At 39.2% G+C, this 23,636-nt stretch overlaps 1 protein-coding gene across 1 annotated transcript in view; it reads left to right on the top strand.

Moving 5' to 3' along the window:
- LOC127387877 (glypican-5-like) overlaps window positions 1-23,636 on the top strand; it is a 349,409-nt gene that overhangs the window by 237,629 nt on the left and 88,144 nt on the right. The window contains exon 8 of the mRNA XM_051626736.1: window positions 12,147-12,297. Coding sequence (XP_051482696.1) covers window positions 12,147-12,297 — 151 coding nt within the window. The remainder of the gene's footprint in view (window positions 1-12,146; window positions 12,298-23,636) is intronic.

Below are 23,636 nucleotides of genomic sequence, written 5' to 3'. Positions count from 1 at the left end.
CCAGTCCAGATCTCTCTCTTGTTTTTCATAGAGCTGGCCTCTTTTCTTTGCTCTTCTTGAACACTGCTTGAAATTTATATATGGTCTAGAGAGCTGTATAAGAGTAGTAACTAATTTGGAATCATTGTTCAAGAAAAGAGGATGATTGTTTAAATTTTAATTGAATAAAAATGCATTTTTGGTGAGGTTAAAAATAGAATGGAGAAATTTCAGAAATCTCAATAAATTCTGCAGTGGAAATTATTCTAATGGATTAAATGTGAACTTTGTCACTTGTAGGGAAAACATTCGGAAGTAATAAATGTAAAATGCAGGTGTAAAACACCAGGACAAAGAAGTGTTGAATGTATGTGCTGAAACAGCTTAAATTATTTCTGCAGTGAAGTGCTGGTGGCATAAGTATAGAGCCCTGTTCTGAACATTTCAGTCCTCTCCCTGGCAATAGCAGTTTCTTTATATAGTGTGAATCAGATATAAAGAAAGACTTTCAAAGCCACTTTATGTCTCTGGTAAATGTGGGCCAGTTCCCAACCCGGGATTATAGGTATATACAGTACAGGAAAATGTGGTTATCAGTTTCCCAGGTGTACCACAAAAGAGCTTTTGATCTTTGTGATCAGATGATCTTGTTAGTGGCTCTTGAGAAGGCAATAGGAGCAGATGATAGTTCACAAAGACCAATGCCTTGACCTTCTTCCACCTACCATGCCTGATCCAAGCCTGAACAGAATTGAAACCCTCAAGGGGACATCTGTCAGGCAAAGCAAGACTTTCTGCTCTCCAGAAATGCTGCTGCTGATCTGCTGGTGCTGGTTGGTTGTTTTCCCTTACATCGTGTTTTAACATAGCTTCATAAACAGACACAGCCTATATAATGTGTTCTGCTGTGTCCCTCCCTGCCTGTCAGCCTTGACACTCGCTCCACATATTTTTAACCCTTTAGCCAATTTTAGCCATATTTAACAAATCCTGAGTTCTGTGAGTAGAGGAGAGAGACTTATCAGTGAAAACAGTGTGTTCTGTCTTTGTGAGACATCAGAGAACTTCCATGAGAAGCCACCAATGAAGAGGAAAGCTGTAGAATAAAGGCTTCAGTGGCTGCTGCTGCTGGCAGAAAATAGCTGTTCTTCTCTTCCTTTTTGAATAAAAATGACTTAGCAAAACCATTCAATCATATGGCCTGAAATGTTACCACACAACCATGCAAGTAAAACATCTGGAGAGTCTTTTCCTCTGTCAGATTCATGCAACATGAAATGCATTTCTCTGTGTCAGTACAACATCATACTTTCCCAAACGACAACAGTCTGGGCTAGCCCTTCATGTGGAACACATTGGAGCAGCTCCACAGAGTTTAGTTTGCTGATTCATAGCAGCGTAGGCTCCAATCCTTTCTGTACATATGTGGCACCTTCTAAATAATACAACACATGTAGAAATGTGATATGCAAGATTTCAGAGCAGTCTGGTGGCACTGAGTCAGTGTGATTGGTTTTAAATGTGGGGTTTGATTTCAGTGTTATTAAAGCTTACGTAAGAGGTAATTTGTGATTTTTCTCCCCACAGCAGTACATGTTAAATGGATGACAAACATCATTATCCATCTTCTTACCATATTTTCCATATTTTGTTCCATATTTTATTTTTGTGCTTAGTTGCTGGGATTTCGTGTAGAGGAGACTAAACAGACCACTGCTTCTGTCATGTTTTAACATGAAACATAAAATCCAAAGCCTGGGTCTGTTGAGCACTACCAAATAATGAGGGCTTTGATTATTCACAAGTCTTTCCAATGAAATGTCAAACTTCTATACTATGAAAATGATCTTCACCAACACAGAGCTTGAAAACAGATAATTACCCAAGAACATGAAACCAAATTAACATGCACTGGAGCATGTCATGAACATTTCCTTTGGTAAATAAAGAAGGTAATTGCTGTCTTGAGTACAAAGCAAGGAGAAGGACTGGGAGAAAGACTGGCTCTGTTCCTCAGACAATTTGGATTGGCCACTGTTTACTCAGTTAAGTGGTAGAAATATGCAGCTTATCAGAAGGGTGCCATTCAGGGGCTGATGGTGTGCGACCAGCCTCCTGATTGCTGGCACTTCTCATTTCACACTTGCCAAGTCTGATCAGACAGAAAGTTCTTGGCTATTATTAGAAGTCCAAACCTCATGAGTCAGAGCTCTGACTTAAACAGGACATTTGTAAACCATGTTAAGCCCCAGCAATAATTAATACATTTTTAAGCCACATTTTTACTTCAGGCACAGCTAAGAGGATTCATTCTTAGCCTAGAAGAAAGGACATAATTTGGTATGACACAATTTTACCATCTAGAAAGCAGACAAGCAAGGAAATAACACTCGTAATGGCTAATGGGGGTGGTTCTGGTTTGTGATTTTTTTTTTTGTTATGAATCAGTTTCCTAATATTGGAAACTAGCAGAGTGTAGAGACACAGGATGGAAGTCTGGAAGAAACCTCCTGAAATACCACATAGAGCTCATTGACATCACAGCCAACTTTATTCACTAATTTATTCAGCCAGGGCTTGCAAATGCTTGAGAATTTTTGTTCCCATCTTCCTCTTGGGAGGCCACTCCCGAAATTCATAACTCTGATAGTTAAAAAAAGCTTGTTTTCCTTCTTTTTATTTCTGCACTAGTTTCATTCTCAGAGATCTCTCCACATTTAAGGGGAAGGCTAAATACATTTGTAGACAGTAATTATATTCTCCCAGTCTTCTTTGTGTTAAGAAGAGCAAGCTACAGTCTTTCACAGAAGACTCTTCACTCTTCATTTTTTCTGGGTTGTTTTATTAACCCCCTGCAAAAGTTATCCCACTTAAAGCTCCTCCTTTCCAAGTATGGAGGGATAGTGTTGCAAGCAATGTAGAGCAGACGGATTTGTGAGAGCACAGGGGCAGTTCTTGCCATCTCTGGCGTCGTGCCTTTGTATCTCAGTGTGGCAGAGATGGTTGTGTTCATCTCCCAGCCACTCACCCTTGCAGGGAATTGTGTTTTCTGGTCCATCAAATTATTGTGATGATTACAAAAAAGCAGTGCAGCTCCACTGGTGATAGCACCATCATGCATCCTATATGTGCACACATGCCGTGCAAACGCGTCTGGAGATGCTGTGGCCCATGTTTTTCTTGGAAGGGGCCACATGGCAAGAACTGGGGATGTTGTCATTACGTTGTCCTCGTTGTCACACTCAGTAACCCTCTGCCTCTGAAGCTGCTGTATCAAATAGCCACTATCCTAGAAGTAAAGTATTCTGAATAGTCAAAGATGTTTTGTAAGCAACTCCTGCATACTCTTCACCAATAATTACTATGCTTACCTTGTGTTTTTACTACCATTGCTTACCTTTTTGGGGTTTTTTTTGGTTTTTTTTTTAAATCTGAACAAGATGCAGAAGGTCTTAGCATAACTGGCAGGTTTTTGAGCCATATGCTCTATTTTCAGAATACATATTGTACTGCAATTTTAAAAGTAGATTTTATTTTTGGAATAGACTACTCTAAGCTAACTGTCTAAAGGTGAAATTTGTGCTTGTGGCAGGAACTAACCCAAGGTGTATGTCTAAGGCACACTAGACATCAGGTCAGAAATACCTTCTTTGGGGTATCCCATAATACTGAAAAGATCCAGCCGAACACTAAAGATAGGACATCATTAAAGAGGGAGTGTTGAAGGCCAGAATGGATGGGGTTTGCAGGAACCTGGTCTAGTGGGAGGTGTCCCTGCCCATGCAGGGAGGTTGGAACTAGATGATCTTTAAGGTCCCTTCCAACCCAAACCATTCTGTGATTCTATCAACAAGAGGTATCTGCTTGCTTCTTTGAACCACTGGACTTACTGAATTAAAATAAAATTCTGATAATTTGCTTTATATAGCTGCTGTGCTTGGTTAAAACAGAGTATTAACTCTAATAAGTCTTTTAAATTTGTGCTCACTTTACATCATTCACAATACTTTTTAGGAGAAACTTTACCTGAACCGTTATTATGAAGCTTTTGCTAATAGTGATAAAATTCTGTGGGTGCATATTCTTGTTGCTTCTTCACAAGGTAATCAGTAAAGATGAGAAAATATGTAGCTTGTGTAATTTAATTATATGTTTATTAAGCAGATTGTAGTGCTAGCACTGTTCTAGAAGTACACTTACCTTTAATAAACAGTTGAAAAACAGAAACCATAAACATAAAAAGGTTGAATCCCTGAAAACTATCTTAGATTCCTGCTGCAATGATACTATTATAATTGTAATCAGCTGAGACAGAAATTACTCCTTTTAGCTTCTCTGCTGTGGGCTATAGATCTACAGTGGCCTGTGTGGGAAGTTAGAAGGAAACAGTCATATTAGAGGAAGGACACAGAGGGGAAATGAAAAGTATTCAAGTATAAATTAAACTGGATCCTTAAGTATGTAGTGTGTTGTCTGGCAATAAAAATAAGAGTGTTAGAAGTCAATCTGCATAAACTGGGAGGACAAAAAGAAATCACAGGTAAAACCAGACCTAGGCAAATACAGAGCATCAAGAACAGAGGATTAGAAAGTGTATATGGAGAAGTCAGGGCTATAAAATTAGGAGGAAATGTTACATATAGAAAATAAAGGACTAGTTGTAGGAGACTTCCACAGAAACCATAAGACGCTAAATCCATTGTAAGAATACAGATTCTGCTTTGGAAAGGAGTATTTAGTGATGTAATGGGAACAAAGACCAAACCAAAACAAATAAAAACACCAATTACATCAGCTCTTTGGCTTGAAAAATATGGATAAAGTCAGGAAGTGTGTCCTAACCTTCTCAAAAGACATACAGCTTGTACTGAAGATGCTCAGAAACTAATTAGGGGAGTATGCCAATAATTAAAATATTTGAACTAAAGGATTCTAGAATGAAGCAGAATATGAAAATCAATACATAAACCCTATTAGAAGTAGGTATGTCATTTCCAGAACAACATACAGTGATCCTAAGGAATCCTTAGGCCACTGTGTTCCTGCTGCAGGGTCCTGTCTGTGTTCTGCCAGGCCTCTGCTGTTCCTTCTGAGGAGGTGAGGGACAGCCCTGAGGTGCTGGGGACTGCAGCCATTCCTCCTGAGGTGTGAGGACTGCAGCCATTCCTCCTGAGGTGAGGGACAGCCCTGAGCTGCTGGGGACTGCTGCTGTTTGTCCTGAGGTGAGGGACAGGCCTGAGGTGCTGGGGACTGCTGCTGTTTGTCCTGAGGTGAGGGACAGCTCTGAGGTGATGGGGACTGCTGCTTTTCCTCCTGAGGTGCTGGGGACTGCAGCCATTCCTCCTGAGGTGAGGGACAGCCCTGAGTTGATGGGGACTGCTGCTGTTTGTCCTGAGGTGATGGGGACTGCTGCTGTTCCTCCTGAGGTGATGGGGACTGCAGCCATTCCTCCTGAGGTGAGGGACAGCCCTGAGGTGATGGGGACTGCTGCTGTTTGTCCTGAGGTGACAGAGAGCCCTAAGGTGATGGGGACTGCTGCTGTTCCTCCTGAGGTGATGGGGACTGCAGCCATTCCTCCTGAGGTGAGGGACAGCCCTGAGGTGATGGGGACTGCTGCTGTTTGTCCTGAGGTGACAGAGAGCCCTAAGGTGATGGGGACTGCTGCTGTTTGTCCTGAGGTGACAGAGAGCCCTGAGGTGATGGGGACTGCTTGCCACAGTTTAGCACTTTTGCCTTCCACGCTTGTGGACCTGGGCCCAGTGAGGCTGGGGCAGGGGGTAACACCTGCATCAACATTTGAGTTATAGTTCAAGTACTCAGAATTGCACTCAACATTCAAGTGTAAATTCTTCATCATCTTTGCAGGATAACTTCAACCAGAGACTTGTGATATTTATCTGGGGAGCTGCATGGTCAGGAACAAATAGAGAGGGAGAGATGTGTGTGTTGTTGTGGCTTAGAATAACCTGGCATGGTTATTCTAGGCATGGGCCATTTCGGCAACTGGAGAAACTTGTTGGTAAAACAAAGGGAAGAACTTGCAAAATGTAGTGTAGAGCTCCAGTGGAGGTATACTGGGGCAGAGGAGAGGAGGCTGTCAGCCCCTCTTGGTGGTCACGTACTCCGAGACTTGCACTCTGCATGTTGCCGTGTGCTCAAAGAGAGTCTTCCCCCCTTGGCTTTTAAATGTACGTATACGAGAAGCATTGGCATAGACAAGGCATAAAAATGTCCGTGTAAGTAAACATGAGGTACTTAGGCTAGAAAGAAACACATAAAACAAAGGAATCTACCAATATTGGTCCAGTTCCCTAGCTGAAGAAGGTCTTCTCAGGAGGTATGTGAAAAATATTCTAAAACCTTTGCCAGTCCTGAGCCACGTTGTATAAATTATGTATGGCTGTTCAGTTAAAATATTCTAATATTGTACGGGTCACTTTTAAAGCAAGATGTGCTATGCAAAGGTCATTGTAAAGATCTGAATAAATATTGGACAAGGAAACCTTCTGGGGGTGTCAGTTGCTCCAGAATGATAGATGTCTGTTTTCTTTCACTTAAAAAAGGATTTAAGAGTTGAGTGGTTGAACCTCCTGGAATTGTACGACTTCTGAAGAGACCAGAAGGAGGCTAATACATTGGGCCTTTTGGATTTCTGTGAAATAGAGATAAAGGAAGAGCAAAGAAAAGGAAATGTTTGACAAAATTGAAGACAAATAAGTTCATTTTGTTTATTTATGCTGTAATACATAAATGCTAGATAAATGTGAAAAGAGAAAGCAGAAGCAATTGCCAGATATTTTTAGAAAGGAGTTAAGAGCATATGTAGAGGAAAATTAACCATAAATGTTATCTTGAAGGAGAGAACCCACTTGGAATAAACATATATATATATGGCAGTTATGTCTAAAATGTGTTGTGCTGCTATTGTTTTGTGAAATGACAGAACATCTGCTTGGTCACAAGGCACCAGTAAAATGCAGCTTTATGCCTAAAGCAGTATGTCAGTCTCTAACAAAAAATGTATATAATAGACTAAAAACAAAGGCACATTGTCTTTTCAGTTGTAGTCATCTCTGACCTAATAATAGTTTAGAAAGGATTTTTTATTTTTATTTTTGAAAAAAATGAATGGAAGGATTTAGTCATTTATGTCTCTCTTCAAGATTATGCTGTGTACATTATTTGTGCATAAGCTGGCAAAATGCTTTGTCTCTGCAGGTCATATTTATGTCACCAAAGCACTTTTTAAAAGGCAACTGCTTAAGTACCTTGAGAAAAGATCATGCTTAGCTTGATTTCTAAGTGCAGTGTATAATCAGCCATTTTTTGTTTACTGTAAGAACACCAACAAGTAAGATAATGTGTGCTCACATGACGAGTGGACAAAAGTCAGGTTTCACCTCAAAGTCATCTCTAAAGAGGAAAAAAATTCACACTGCAATCCATCATATAGAAACGTAATTAGCTAATCCCCCCGGAAACAGTTATTGTATGAGATTTGTCTCTGAATATTCCAAGCACACAACCTTTAAGTGGCTTTATTCAAGAAGTGTATTCTCTTCGATTTTCATTGTTGTGTTCAGTGACCTGAAAAGCCTGAAACTGTGGTGCAAAATATAATTTTAAAACCTATTTTCTGATGAAATGAGTTTATTATCCTACAGCTTGGAGTTATCCCCTCAGATATACATGCATATATGACCCTCAGAAAATAGAGTAATTGGTGAAATGGATTGAGATTCGCACTTTAATCAAATAGTTTTCATGGAGCTCCACAGTTAATATTTAATTAATGTGTGGAAGTATTTGACTGGAAGATGCCTTCCTGAAAAATTGTGAGAATAAATTTATATTCGAACACACCTGTGGTGAGGGTAAGGATTAGAGTTAGCCTCGTGGTAGTAAGCTCAGGGGTTGTGTCTTACGAACTCTTTGAAGCCTCTGAAGGACTCTTTTATGTGACCTGGGCTTGTGTACACTGCATTAATATTATTAAGTATTAATAGGAGAGGAAGAAAACAAGCATTCTCATACGACTTCTTTCTTCTCTGTAGAACTGTACATCAGCAGACTTTTTGTTGTGTAATGTCACTTAAGGTTGGCACCTTTGCTGAAATACATAAAATGCATTAAGATAGTCACCTGTATCTGACTGAGAGCTGAATAGTAGTAGTATGTGATTTTTACCTTTCAGCTGAATCAGATACAGACAGAAAGCTTTCCCACAGAAGGACTGTATAGTTTCCCAAAAACCCTTCAGAGGTTTACGAACCTGATCCAAAGGCTGTTGCATTTGGCAAATTTCTGATTGGAGTTGGTTTTCAGTTGGGCTGTATAAACCTTATTGATCTATTTATAAAACTTTTTCATGAGTTAAAAAAAAAAAAAAAAAAAAAAAAAGTCTTTCAGATGTGGAAAAACTTGAAGACTTAATTTTTAATTTGTTAAGGTTCCAGTATTTTCTGGAGTCTGAGGCAGCAAATACCTTCTGCTTTGGGAAGGTGAAGATACAAGGACCAGTGCCCAGCCTGAAATTGTCGTAATTGTTTAATAAAAGCATCAATTCTAAGCATGACATCACTGAACTCCAGGCTGGAACTATTGTGCAGAGTTGCCAGAGATGGCTGGTTGGCATTATGCATTAGCAGGCAGAGTGTAAGTCAGTGGGTTTTAAGCAATAATAGAAATGCCAGGACTGACTCCAGTCTCTGATCTCCAGTGTTAAAAATGGGCAAGGACCTGTGATTCTTTCTAGAGCCATCTGTGCAGAAGCAGAAAGTTTTAGTGATTGGTGGCAGCAGCTAGGAAAACTGTTCAGGCTTTTTAACAGATCATGGCTATCTCTAAAGATGCCTTCATATGACCTTTAGCTCATCTGTCAGAGACCCCTCAGTCCCCTAGCCACAAAGCATTACAGGTGTTCCTTGTCCACATCTGTCTTCTGGACCAAGCAGAGCTTAATAAAAAGTGAAGGTTAATGTCTTTCATTATGATCTCCAAAAGCTCCATTGTTCTAGTCCATCCTGGTGCTGTCTGTGCTATTTCAGTGCAGTCTCAGACCTTTGAGTAGGGTTTCTGATTCTATGAAAAAAGGAGATGGAGAAATGCTGGTGCGTGCTTTGCTGTTGCACTAAAAATGGTCTCTCTAAAGTCTTGATGGTGTCCAAAGGACAAATGTCCTATTTCAGCTGCTGGAGTGGGTTTACTATATGGGTTTTTATGGGTAAACCATTAACTCTGCACAAAGTTGGGCTCAGTTCCGTTGTTCTAGGTGAATGGGAGCCAGAGATGGAAAAATCATTGGGAGAGGATGGGAAAGGATATACAAGGTGAAAAGGGTTGGTAGGTCACAGCAGCGTTGAATTGAATGTGATTATGTTGAATTTGTATGTAAGGGTTCTGTGTAGTTTGATGGCCCTCTCTACTAGCAAGCCAAGAAGTAGCTGGGTATGCCTTCACTAATATGGGCAGGAGATGCATATCTGGGCTACAGCTGACCTCTTTTTGAGAAGGCATTAAGAACCCAGAAGTCTGCAAAATGGTGCAGGACACCATGTTGAAAAGCTGAGCTTGTTTCTTGGCTTTTGTCCAAGAAAGCGATGGTTCAAGTATTTACTTGTTTTGAGCAGAGGTCAGGATTGAGCCATGGGCTCTGAATTAAATAAAATTTTTTGAAAGAAGGAGTACCTTAAGAGGCAATAAATATTTTTGCTTTGTCTGGCAAACAAAAGCTTTTATTAATTTCTGCATCCATTCTGTTCAGTGCTTAGTCATTTCTTTTCATTCTGAGGGATTCTAACTGAGAAAGAACAAGCCTTCTCTCACATGGTCAGGACACAATAAATCTGTGAAAGAACTGTTATCGTTCTCCCTCGTAGGCAAATTTTTCCAATTGTTAAGCAAAATGTTGTTTTTTATTGCCATGACATCAGACTTTACGCCTGTGAATAATGAGGCTCAACATTAAGCAACTTGTTTATAAAAAAGTCATGCAGTAACAATTTGAGAGTGTTTCATGCACTTCCCTACCAGAGTCCATACCCTTTCCTCCCACTTCCTGATCTTCCCACTGCAGTGTGAAGTTATTTATGTCTTCAGAATGAGCAAACAGATCTTTTCAGTGAAAGGATAAAAATGTTCCTGACTTCTACCATCTAGAAGTTGGCGTCTGTTGTTCCATGGAACAGGATCTCTGCTGCATTCATCCAATCATTTATCAGCCCCCGAGTGGAGGGTGGCAGCTCACAGTGTCTGAAGGAGACTATGACACAAAGCTTCCCACTATGAAGGAATTGCTGCATCCCTCATCCTCCTTTCAACCCAGTTAATACAGTTGTATTTGCCCTGTGCTCCAGTTCCTCCTCCAGCTCCCAGCCCACCTCCTTTTTAGTGTGAAATTTGTTTGAATCTTCAAAGTAGCTACATTTCAAAATACATTTTGCTCAGTACCAAGAATAATCACAGTCCTCCAGGCTAAAGCCGATCACAAAACCTGAAATGGAGCTACAGTACTTTGGGGGGGAAGATCATTTTGCTGCAGAATATGGGATAGATCCAGAATCCGACCAACTTTGTTTGAGAAGCATTACAAAGTCTTTTCCTTTGGTTAAATATTTCCACATCACCAGAATAACAGGCCCTAATCATACCTGCTCATACCATAGAGGCAGAACTAACATGAATGAGTTTTTTATATCTCTGAAAAGGAAACAGACAAGCTGCTGCCTTTCAAAACAATGTTCATTTGCATTGTAGGTTGAGTTTCAGCAATGTGAAGGAAGTTATTAGAAACACTGGATCAGGTCTTCCCATCAGTTAAAACCCAACACCCTCCAGTGTAATTCTCCAACAAGATTCAGAAAATATTGGTAGTCACTTGGAAAATGGGGGTGATAGGTATGGGGGAATGGAAACTCAGAAGAACCAGGGCACCCTGGGTGTGAAACAATCCACTCTGAGTCAGGGAACTTCTCTATTCCTGCACTGTAAGGGAAGCTGAGTGTTGGGGCTTTTCTCTGCAGAAGCTGTGTCACCTTCTCTAATACCCTGAAGCATCCTTTGCACTAGCAACAACAAATACAAGCCATTGAGGAGGGTGGTGTTGCGAACTGACAGTGTCTTATGTGTGGGGAGAAGACGGGCCATTCTCCACAGGTGGCCACCGAGGAAAGCAGAGCACCTTGGTTCTGAAATGTTGTACTAAAGTGGCACAGCTCCAACAGGAGAGGTGCCATGTGCCTCAGTGAGTACGTGCTCCTCTCAGGTGTGGGGGACTGCTTCAGGTTGCTCCTGAACCACCCTTCTTTGAGGAATCCCTTATAACAGAATGTCTTAGTCTAGGCCAGTTACTTGATTTCTTCCCAAACAGTGCTCTTTCTGTTGTTCCCTGAGTAGGCTGGCTTTAGATTCACTGAAAATGTATATTTCAGTTGTTTCGGACTACCTGTGAACTGAAGGGTGATTTCTTCCCACAGAGCTAATAGTAGGCAACTGTTCATGGTGACAGAAGGAGAAAGAGTTCTCTAAAGATCAAAAAGATAAGTTTGGGGAGTAAGTATGTTGCTATAGCAAGTGTGACCCATTGTGATACATTTAGATTCATTTTTAAAAAGGCTTTCTTATTCCATACTCAGTCCAAGAAATATATTTCTAGTGAAATTTAATTAACAACTTGCAGTTGGTACAGGCATCTTAAATGACACCATTTAAAAAAATGTATCCAGGGCCAAGGTTTCCAAGTGAACATAATGAAAAGTAGCAAATATTCTCAGCTCTTGAAAGGTTGTCAACTATGTTGTGGACTTCAATTGTAAATCACTCAAAATAAGTACTCAGCTGGCAGATTGTACCGACATCAACCAGTGATCTCCAAACTGTGCTTTGTGTGAGGAAAAGCTGCAGGACTAGAGCTCCCTGTGATGATACTGGCAGATATGGTGTTTTCAATTAGAAGTTTGATATAATAAGTGTCCCTGGTCATCTGTGGTGGAGAAAAAATGATGGTGTAGTCTGTTATTCCAAAATGTGTCACTGCCAGAAAAAATAACCAACTTGAGGAGCAGTTTTTGAAAGTGAATGAGAAAGTGTTTGCTGCTTCATAAACCCAGTCTGGTCACCAGTTGTTGGAACTGTGTACATTGTGTTTTTTCTCTCTTCTTCCATTTTAGCTGGATGCTGAGAAGACAAAATTAAAACTGGAAAGATGGGCTTCCCGAGATGCTGGCAGTGGGGGCGGAAGAAGTGAAGAGATGGAGTCAAGCGGGGATTGTGATGATGAGGATGGCTGTCAAGGATCTGGGGACAGGATTCACACAGCAGGTAAATACAGGCACATGCAGAGCTTAGAAATTCATTGATGTCACAGTTAGGTGGACAGAGCTAAGACTTTCACTGCTTGAATTACTGTCAAAATCCTACTAAATTCAAAGGATTTGAATCTTCATCTGTGAAGAGCTGCAGTAAAAATAGAATGGTACAGACAGTAACCCAATATAATTTAACACTTGGTGTGCAGATAAAAGACTTAAATTTAGAGTGAATGATATCTGCAATGAAATGCAGATCACAGAAATACTGGAAGCGCCTTCCTAGGTAATGTGGCCTCTTCAAATAAATAGAAAATTAATGTCCTTATAGACTGTGCTAAGTGTTAACATAAATATTTATTGGTTGCATAATGATACTGAAGGATAATCTGAACAGAGGGAACAGAGGTGGCTTCTGGAAGTATATATTCCTGAAAAGACACATCAAGTATTGTTTTTTTCTAGTGATGAGCTGCAAGTTAAATTAAATTTCTTGGTAGTCTCAGAAATACATCTTGCAATATTTATTCATGAAATTACTTGGATAATATATCATCAGCATCAGAATCTAACGTAACTTCCACCAAAATACTGGCAACTTAGTACATAGGTAAGTCCTGGCTATAGTAAGTCAATAAGAAGTAGGGTGTTTCCTTCTAAATAATTGATATTATTGGTTTATCTTACCTGGAAGTTCACATTCAATTCAGCTCATCAAAATGCAACTGCTTTAATTACCATACTGTGTTTGAATATAATTTGGTTTGGGTGTGCAAGTATATGAAATACTGGTACAATAGTTCTGAAGAACAATATTCATCAAGATGGCTGGAACTCGGGTAACTTTTAAACTTCTGCTTCATTCTGCTGAGATGGACAAGTGCCTCTTCCTTGTCCCTTTAGCACTTAATGGAGCATGGGAAAGGGTATCCCATATTCAATTAAGACTTACAAACTAGCTGTGATTAGTCTGTATTCAAGGCTTTTGATGTTCCTATCATGAATATTTGTTCAGGAAAACAGAGCTTAAACGTGTACTTTGAAATGTGTGCAAAATGTTAGATTTAGTTTGCAGTACCAGGTGATAAATACCTGAAATGTAATTTGTGTTGACAGGCTATATGATCAAGATGCCTGATATATTATAACAGTATTTTTTTAAAGTTACTAATTGCAGCTAGCAGATCAGGTGAAGATTTTTCGCCATCTACTCACCAGTGGTTTTGAGCAGAAAGACTTTGATATGAGATTATTTTAGAACAATTTGTTTAGATTTTATTTTTTGTATTGTATTCCATACAAAAGCAGTGAAAAGACTGCTAGATATTTGGGGCCCTGGGGACTTGAGAGGGTAAATACTTTAATATGCTTTCCTCTCTATCTGGAATAATACAAACAAAAGCCAGGTGCTAACCACTGTTCAATGAACAATTAAACTATTAATACACTGTTTTGGGAGGATGTGTGTATATGTTTACATGGACAATGGCAGATTTCAGGTGTTCAAAAAGAAACACTTGAATACTTTCAAGACTTCACTTACAGGTGGCTTTGGTAATAGCTTCTAAATGTATCTGCCCTTTTTTTGCAATCTATTGAATTAAAATATTTTATGCTGATCTCATCCTGGATTTAAAATAATTATATTTATGTAACTAGCTGTTTCAGAATTTAGTAGGGTTTATATCCAATTAAAAAGTTAATTACAATTAATTTTAGAGAATGGTCTTGATTCGTAACAGTAAGAATAATGTGACAATAGTAATGCTGTTTCATAATTAGCTTTAAAATATTGTACTGAATACAAGCCACTAGCAGTAAATCTGTTTTGCATATCTGAATACAATTAAGAGATAAAATGGAGTAATCTTATTACAGAGCTTCTTTGCTTTAATAGAATGTTAAAGAAATAAACATCAGATTAGTTGGATTTCCTCTTGCTGCACATCTGTAAGATGGTGTTTCTAATTGTACAGCCTGTGATTTTTTTCTATTTCCGAAACTTAAAAGCTGTCAAGGACATCTGACTGTTGTTTTGTAGAAGTGGACCATGACAGCATCGACTATTTGTTGCTTGCTTGAAATACACAGTGAATTGAGACATGAATTGAAGCTAAATCTGCATCCCAAATAAGGCTCTGATTTGGAGGTTGGTGAAGTCAGTAGGAATATTCTTTTTTACTACAACAGGTTCAGATGAGACAGAAATTATAGCTATAAAATGCTGCCAGTCTCATCAGTGCATGTCGTAGTGTGCAGTCATATGGCAGAACAAAAGGAATAAAAAAGGGAATAAAAGCCTTTCAAAACATAGACTTTTTGGCAGAGCAATCATGCTTTTAACAACAGGTCCATGGAAGAGAGAGAGGAAAGGATTTCAATCTCAGCCTCTAAAATGTTGAATTTAGAATGCAGTAAAAATGTACTACATCTATCACTTTTTTGAACCCTGAATGAAAATAGTATTTACAATTTCTGTGTTGAGAGACATGCCTTGAGCATTGCAAAAGACTCAGATGGATTTTAAATAATTTCTGCAAACCTGCTGAACACTCATTCCTTTCCACCTCCCAGAAAAAAAATTACTTTGTCACTAACAGTAAGTTGCCCATAGTTTCATCAATATCCAGGCTACCATCTTTAAAGAATTCTTGTTCATAACTTTTAAAAGATCCCTCTGGACAAGGTACATTCCCATCTCCTCTTTGCTTTTCCAAATTGCTAACAGAAGGCCTGGCTCCCAGGTGTATTGAGTAGGTGAAGACAGAAGTGATCCTGTGTCTGTGAATTCCAGCCAGGTCCATTGTATGTATCCTTTCTGCCCATTTATTTTTTGGTTGGGGATTGCTGTCTGTCATCCTTCAGTGGATCAGAAAATTCTGTCCTTCTGTCTGTCACCTTCTAGCCTTTAAGTATAATTTCTGCATATCAGTTAGTACTTTTATTTTGTGTCTGCAGTTAAGGTATGTGGCTATCTATTATTTAGTGCTGGGGTGTTGTTTTCTTCTGTTACTAGTAAGTCATTCCTTGCCGAATTAATTGTTATCTAAAAAGATCACCACTTAAGCCTTTAATCATAACGGGCTTAATTATAATGGGTCATGTGTGTTTATCCAAATTATTTCATATGAACAAGATAAACAAATTCTCAGGAAACCAGCGTTCTCTTAGGAAATAGTGTATGGTAGAAGATACTTTAAAATGTCATATTCTCACAGGCCTTACCAATTAGCACAAGTATCTCTTCTTAGGGATAGCTGTGGAAACAGCCCTGTTTCTCAAGCAGACCCATGTGTTATTTGTTGGCAAGTACAAACTTTTTAATGACAACATCTGTTAATCATCTTTGAAGAAAGCTTTGTGAAGACAGATTTAAGAGCAAAGCAAGCCATATAAATCTTGAGCAGACTAGGAAGTTGCTCTGCATTTTGCACTGCTTCAGTCCTGCAGGTTTCTAGGAAGAAGTGCAAAGCAGCATCTTGGTCTGAGCCTTGCTTAGAACTGTGTGGTCATGTAAGCATAGTCTTACATGAACTTCCATCACAGAATTAGTCCACTGATGGAAGTGCTCATTCCTAAACCTGTAATGGACCATGAAGGGTGGTGGTGGTGTGGAAAAGAGCAGGGATTGCTCAGTGCCTTGTAGAATCAAGCCACAGGAATATTAGGATCCTGCCATTCATGAAAAGACAGAACAGGAACAGATTCATATTGTGCCCTGCCTCTCCTCTCTTCAGAGAAAAGGAAAAATGTTTCAGTGGGAAGGAAGTTAGTGCAGATTTCCCATTCCCAGCTGTGCTGCACAGCTGTATGGTGTGATAAGGTCCCACCCAAGCAGTCACAACCGACATTAGATCTCGCTTCAGGGTAATCATCAGGTGATGATCACATCCTGTGACATCCCAGCCAGACTTTGAATATGACTGTTTCAAATCTGCTTTATTACTGTGATTTTTGCCAAATGCTTATCTAATCCTGCTAACTAGTTTTCTTCTGTACTTCTTTGTAATTATTTCATGTAGCTCTCTCCCTTTAATAAGTACTTCCTAATTTCAGACATCTTTCTCAGTTCAGTATCCTGCTATTGTCACATTTCAGTGCCCAAATGGGAAGCCGTGACAAATTTACTTTGTTAGCACATCCAGATGACATGATTCCAACTTTTGGCTTCCTTCTTGGTTGTTCAGACACTCCCCATCTTTCTCCTCTAGACAGGGTAACAGAAGATATTACCCTAGTTGTAGATTTCTTCTTCAAGGCATAAGAGAAGTATTTTCTTTTGCCCCAGAATGCCTTTTATAAGTGCAGACAAGTAAATTTGCTTTCTTCTTAATGTCATCTGTCTGATCAATATCTGTTTTCTGCAGCTATGGAAAGTTAATGTATTTTTCTCACTGCTTATGAATGTTTTCATTAATAGTTTTGTGGGTTTTTTTCTTTTTAAATATCAAGATTATTTAATCCTTTATTATGTTATCATTCTCCCCACATGTCTGTCTTTTCTGGGCATCAGTATTACTGTATGAGCTGTCATTTTAATCATACTTCATTTCCATTCACCATGTTACAGGATGCACTTACACTTGTATTTATCCAAATATGTAATTGTACAGTTACTGATTTTGTCATTATTAGTACAAAACATAAATATTCTGAGATCATAATAATCTGCTGGCAGTCAGCCATGCTCATCAATTTCTCACCACCACACATCTTCACTTTACTCACAGATGATCCTAGCTCACAGAAATACTGTGTTTTCAGTCTTCCATCTTCCTGCCTAGAGAAACCTCTCCATCATGCCTCATCCCCATCCCACTGCCTTGCATACCCATTTTTCTACATCCTTTGTTGCACAAAACATTTTATCTTCAGCTCCATTTTTAGAGAGCCTATAAATTCTCTTACTGCCTTAGTGTAAATGCCTCATTCCATCCACAAAAACAGTGTAGTAACAATTTAAGCCCATATATAAGGTTGATTTTTTTAGAAAACTGAGTGATTTCAAAGTGATTTATATTTGTCATTTGGGGTGGTAGATAGAGATGAGCCACTGTCAACAAGAGCATAAACAAACCCAGCCAAAGGGCCCTCAGCACATGTGAGGAGAAGCAGGTGGTAGTTCCTCAGCTGCAAATTTCTGGACTTGGCTTCTGTTGTGGAAGTACATTTTGGGAGGTCGATCTATTTTATAATCTACTGACACACTGGTAAAGTATTACGTGTCGTTTTAGTGTCCTTCATTACACAGTATAATTTAAACTGAAATGCATATGAGAAGAAGAGTATAATCTTTCCTAATCCTTCCTCAGCATTTATGTGACAAATAGAAATGTAAAGAAAAGGGATTTAAATTCCTTTAGATTTTCACTGCTAGGCCTGACTTGAGAGAGTTGCCAGTACCACAGGTACTGGGAGGAGTTTTTGCCAAGCTGTATAAATGAGTTTCTGCATGACCATATAAGCACGTCCCCTGTAGCAATTTCCCCTAACTTTAGAACAGTAGCTAGAGGAACTACAGCTGAGTGCCAGCTCTGGGATTTGCTGAGCAACTTTGGTACTATCTTTGGTACCTTCAAAGAGGTAAAAAGGTAATTGGGGAAATGTAATTGTACCATTTCACCAGATAAATGTAAATTACAGTACCTTTTTATCATTTTAGCACTGTTTAGTCAAAATTAAAAGGTAAAGGCATTTTAGTTGCTTAGAGTATAAAGTCTTCCATAGGGGGAAATTAACCACTGGGAAGCTTAGATAAAGATGTTTGGGTCTTAACTGTCTGCACTAGTTCTGTAGAAGCAGTCATCAGAGACTGTGCTGTAGATCACTGAAAGGTAACTTGCTTTTACCAACTTTCTATCTGAAATATTACCAGTAATCTGTGTCCTTTGAATGCACTTATTACAGCAGAACAATTTTTACTAAATTGTCAGCAATATTTTAGCTAGTTACTTTCCAGAGGAGCAAATTGATATGTAAATATATTTCTGAAATGTGTTTTGAAAATGGCTCTAGACTGAAAACTCATTGATCTGATTTTCAAAAGAATTCCAACTCACATGTTTTAACAAAAAGGATCTTTTTTTAAACAAAAAATACCACAAAGCTGAATGGCCCCAAACAGGAACAACATAGTCAGGCCACAGAGAGCATGAATGGAAAAAAAAAAGCCAACTCTGTCCTGGGCTGCATCAAAAGAAGCATGGACAACAAGTTAAGAAAGGTGATTCTCTCCCTCTACTCCACTCTTGTGGGACCCACTCTGCAGTACTGTGCCCAGCTCTGGAGCCCCCAGCATAGGAAAGATAGGGAGCTCTTTCAAGTCCAGAGAAGGCCATGAAGATGATTAGAAGGCTGAAGCACCTCTGCTATGGAGGCAGGCTTGAGAGAGTTGGGGTTGTTCAGCCTGGAGAGGAGGAAGCTCCAAGGAGACCTTAGAGCACCATCCAGTGCTTGAAGGGGCTACAGGAAAGCTGGGGAGGGCATTTTTACAAGGGCAAGGAGTGATAGAACAAGGGGTAATGGTTTCACTGAAAGAGGGTAGATTTAGATTAGACAGTGAGGGTGGTGAGACACTGACACAGTGTTGCCCAGAGAATCGGTGGCTGCTCCTCCCTGGAAGTGTTCAAGCCCAGGTTGGATGGGACTTTGAGCAACTTGGTGTCGTGGGAGGTGACCCTTCTAATGGAAGGTCCCTTCCAACCCAACCTGTTCTATGTTTCTATGAAAAGAGGCAACTTCATATGTGATGACTAAAACTGTGAGAAGGAAAAGCTTTTAAGAAAAGTTGCCTTACTAAACACATGAAGAAGAACATACTTCTTGTTTGAAGCCAAGAGCAGTGTGCAGATAGATAAATCCCACACTTGTAATGCCTACTTCTGTGGAAGCTGTTTGCAAGCTTTAGGCTGGCACCCAGAGTTTAGACGCCAACCTAAATGGAGAAAAAAAACAATCCTCCTCAAGTGACTCTCATGAGCTCTGTGAGTTAGATCCTTCTGACAAGAAATTCACTTGAGAGCCATAATATCCCAGTCGTGCCAAGAACAGAGAGGATAAATGTGAAGGTTAAGGCAATTTGCCCCAAAAACACCATAAAGCAAATATTAATTTAGAGGAGGTAACAATGAAAGGTCCTTCAAATTACTTCAAAATAGCTAACTTGTATAACTTAATGGAAGCTCAGTTTAAAATACTAATGCCATTATGCTGGAAGTTATCAAAACAATACTGCAAGGCTAAGGGAAACATTAACCTGCGAGTTAGTCCTTGTGTCACACAAGGAACCCTTACGTGGTCACAGCCAGGTATAGTCACATTAGTGCCATGCAGCCCCTCTGTGTGCCTCTCCTCTGCTCTGGAGCCCTTGCCTGCTCACTATTGAAAGCAGAAGGAGCATGACAAACTAAAGACAATTAAGACCTTCACCATTGAACCCCCCCTTTATTTTGTAGCATTTGCTGTGGTCCTTTGTTTTAGGGGATTAGTAATACCCAGACGTCTGTGAGGAGCAAGATGTTTGCTCGTGGGGATATCTGGAGGAGAAAAACCCCACATTTCTCCAAAGAAGGAAGATAGTAAAAGCAAACCTAGGACTTCGTTTATTTCAAAGGTAAATTATTCCAGGTTACTCAAGGTGAAGTTACGAATTATTGCAACCTTAAAGGCTCTAAGAAACCCTCTGTCATCTCTCATTGCATGCAACAAGTAAAAGACAGCACCGCTGTTTGTGGAAATAGGAGTCCCTGACAAGAAAACATCCAGCTTCTGTTCCTCTCTCCCTTTCCCTTGTTGTATGATTCATGAGGAAAGCCTAAGTGGTTGCTGTTCTTTTAAAGAAGGAAAATAATTTCTTGATTTGTTTTCTCTCCCAGCCTCTCTTGAACGAGTATTTCTTGGGCCTGTTTTGACTATGCTTTTAGGGGGAAAAAGCCTTGAGTACACGAGGTATGCATTTGGAGGTTTTTCTATTCCTTTATTTTCCATTTTAAGGTATAGTAATACTCTTTAAAGGAGTTCTGTTGCGCCTGAAGTCAACAGATACACCATCAGAATATCTCAACTGAGAAATTTAGGATCAAAACAATACTCTGGAAGAAAGCACAGTTTAGTTTTACAGTAAGCGAGAGCACAGTGCAAATGCTTTATATTCAATTTACTGCAAGAAGAACAGAACTTCAGGCTGAAGTGTGTGACATATCAGCAGAATCATGAATTTATAGGGCTAGATCTGGCTGCCTTGAGATCAAGATATCAACAATAACTTAAACCATCTGATGATCTTGCATATAGTTAATTATCTCCCTTGAAAAGAGCTCAAAGATTAGGCACGTTATTCCTCAGCAGGTGATTTTGCATCTTACTTATCTCACAGTATCTCTTGGATTTTAAGTGTTTATTTCACTCCTTCAATCCTGAAAATAGCTAATTAATATTTCCCTGAAGTTTAACACTTTCCAGGATGAACAGGACAGTTGACACCTTTCAGAAGTATTTTAGGATGTTGTGCAGATTTAAGGAGGCTATAATGCCACCTGCTAGCCCCAAACCCAGAAATTGGATATAGCTTGCAGAACAGTGAAGTTAGAAACCTCTTTATTTCTATATGGCATCCTGGAATGTGAAGTGTAAACCGGGCGAAGTCTCTAAATTATGGATTACTTAGGTCTTCATCATATTTCTTAGTGATGGAAAAGTCAGCTGGATACAGGAAACTACAGCACCTCTTCTAATACTGCTTTTAGTCTGGTTTCCTCCGTTTGCCTCAAGTGATTAACATGTAGCTTTTATTTTTCTGAATTACATTTCTGTTCCTAGTTCAGGTTCCTGAATATCACAATCAGAAAATGTTTTCTGCCTTTCCCATTTTTTAGGGTTTAGACATCTTTTCTAACTTTCTTTAGGCTGTCTTCTTTAATCAGTCTCTCAGCCTCTCTGTTGTGCTGGTTCTTCTGTGAATGTCTAATAGTTTGTCAAGCCAAATTTGAATTATTTCTGAAATTAAATACCATAACTAGCAAAACTTTGACTATAACTAAATGATATTTTGAAATCAAGATATTTTTTTAAAATCTCTTGAGGTATCTTTTATCACATTAGACTTCATTCATCTTGTCAATAAACACCTCTGTCAAGTCTGCTAATTAGTCTTCATTTCAGCAAGATTTAAGCCCATTTCCTATTTTAATGCTTTGTGAAAAGATGTACATGATTGATTGAGATCTGATTTGCACAAGCAAACCTTCCCTGCACAAGTGACCTACCCTGGGTAGCAGCATTCCCCAGAGAGGGGTGAGACCCACTTGCCTGGTGTTCTTTAAAAGATACATGATTAGTGTTTTGGAGGAGATGAGAGCATTAACTGTATGGTCTGATGAGCAAATATCTACTTTTGAATAAGCAGATAGTACAATTTCTAGCACTGTATAGATTAAAAACTCATCTGAAGTCTAAATGAAGCATGAATGTCAAACAGTGATAATCTAGGTAGCCTATGAAGATAATAACTAGTCTTTCAAACTTCATTCAATTTACTTGTCAATATTATGAAGCATTCTCTGAATCACAGTTTTAGCCCATTAAACATTGAATTGTCTGCAGTTAGCAGTTAATTCACAAAGATAAGCAGGACTAGATCAGTATGGGCAGTGAATCTCTAGAAAGCAGGTAAGTAGGTACATTGAGATAACTGATGAAGGGGGTGAAGTTCTACGTTGTGCACGCCCAAGGCTTAGCCATTATTTGCACAGAGAACCTCAGAAATTCTCAGCTTTCAAAACTGTTTGCTGTTCATCTCAAATTAAAGACATTAAAGAGAATTTGTCATTGCAGTATTGAAACTGCCAAGTAATAAATCATCATCTGATATTTATAGCCCAAAATTAAGACTGGTGACTCAGACACACTGCTGACCATTTAGTAGTGAAGCCCTAATAATCCAATCTGGAGCAGTAGGGAGAGGAATAGCTTTCTGATGTGAAGTCAGACAAGTAATTTCCTATTTAAAATTTGATTAGATAAAATCTTTTGAACATGTGCTTGTAAAAGAACAGCCTGTTTAAATATGTATAGCGGTGCAGCACATGCCATACGCTGTTACAACTAAAGCCAGCACAAAGAACATTTGCACTAACCTGAACATGCTGGGGAGGCATGGTGCCCAGGGCTGAACTGTATGAGGATAAATCACACACAGAAACATTACACAAAATTACACAATAGAAACATTAGAGCTGATGGGGAAAATGCAGTTTTCATCCTATTAAAAACAAAAACAAAAACAAAAAAACAACCCACAAACTTGTATTTGTATTGAAAAGGTATCATTTTCCAAAATAGAACCTTCTGGTAACCATATACAACTGGAAAAACATTATTCCAAGAGGATATTTTTCTAGGGTTTTAATACAAAACAAAAAATATAGATTCAGGCTGGCGTATTTTGCCACTTGCAAAAAAACTTACAGCTTTTAAAGCCTTTTAGTATGTTTGATAAGTTCTTGATTTAAAGGCATTAAATCATAGAATTCAGGAGAAGGAATGAAGGCCAGAAAAACCGAGGTGGGGGAGTTCGGCCTAATTTTGACCCACTAATTATCACTGAGAATTTGGCCTTTGACTTAATGAGATAACAGTCTGACCTAAGAAATGAAGGGTTAGATTCTCCTGCCCTTCCTCCTCACTGCACAGGACCGTATCGTGCAGTAGTGACACTTGTGCCTAAGAGGCTGCCTGCAAAATTACTGCTCTGGCTGAACTGCAATGATGAACCTGGCCTGTGCCAAAATACAAAAAATTACATTGTTTCTGCTTAAAGAACAGTAACACTGTCTTCTTCTCCTATCCTGATTTATATAATTTACAGAGGTCATGGCAGCATTTCAAAATCAGCTATTGATAATAAATCATCCTGTCAAAACTGGGATGCCATCCTATTTCAAGTTAAAATGCAGAATCCCATTACAACGGTTTTGTACAATTGTAGCCAAGCTGAAGTATTTTGTCCCTCATTATTGAAAGGACTCACAGAATAGTCCTGAGATTTGAAATACTCACCTTATGTTCACACATTTGGAAAAATTCTTCTTTTTAAAGTGACCAACTATTCATGTTCACTGGAAGTTAGTTTTTCTCTCTTTATGGACATCTTTATTTTGTATTAAAGCCCCAAGGACTGTGTTTGAGGGTTTTTTTAGTCCGTGGTGTGGAAAACATATTCCTGTGTACCAGGTGGTGTGGTATCTGCTCTATTTGTGTTCATTGCACTGAACTAAGGTGGGGGAAGTTTTCTTGCCTTACCCCCAAGGGTGGGTTGTCTGCTCCACTCCTCCTCCCCTCATCTGGTACAACAAG

This window comes from Apus apus, chromosome 8 (genome assembly GCF_020740795.1).
Source record: "Apus apus isolate bApuApu2 chromosome 8, bApuApu2.pri.cur, whole genome shotgun sequence".
Lineage (NCBI taxonomy): Eukaryota > Metazoa > Chordata > Aves > Apodiformes > Apodidae > Apus > Apus apus.
This window is presented reverse-complemented; position numbering and strand designations above follow the sequence as displayed.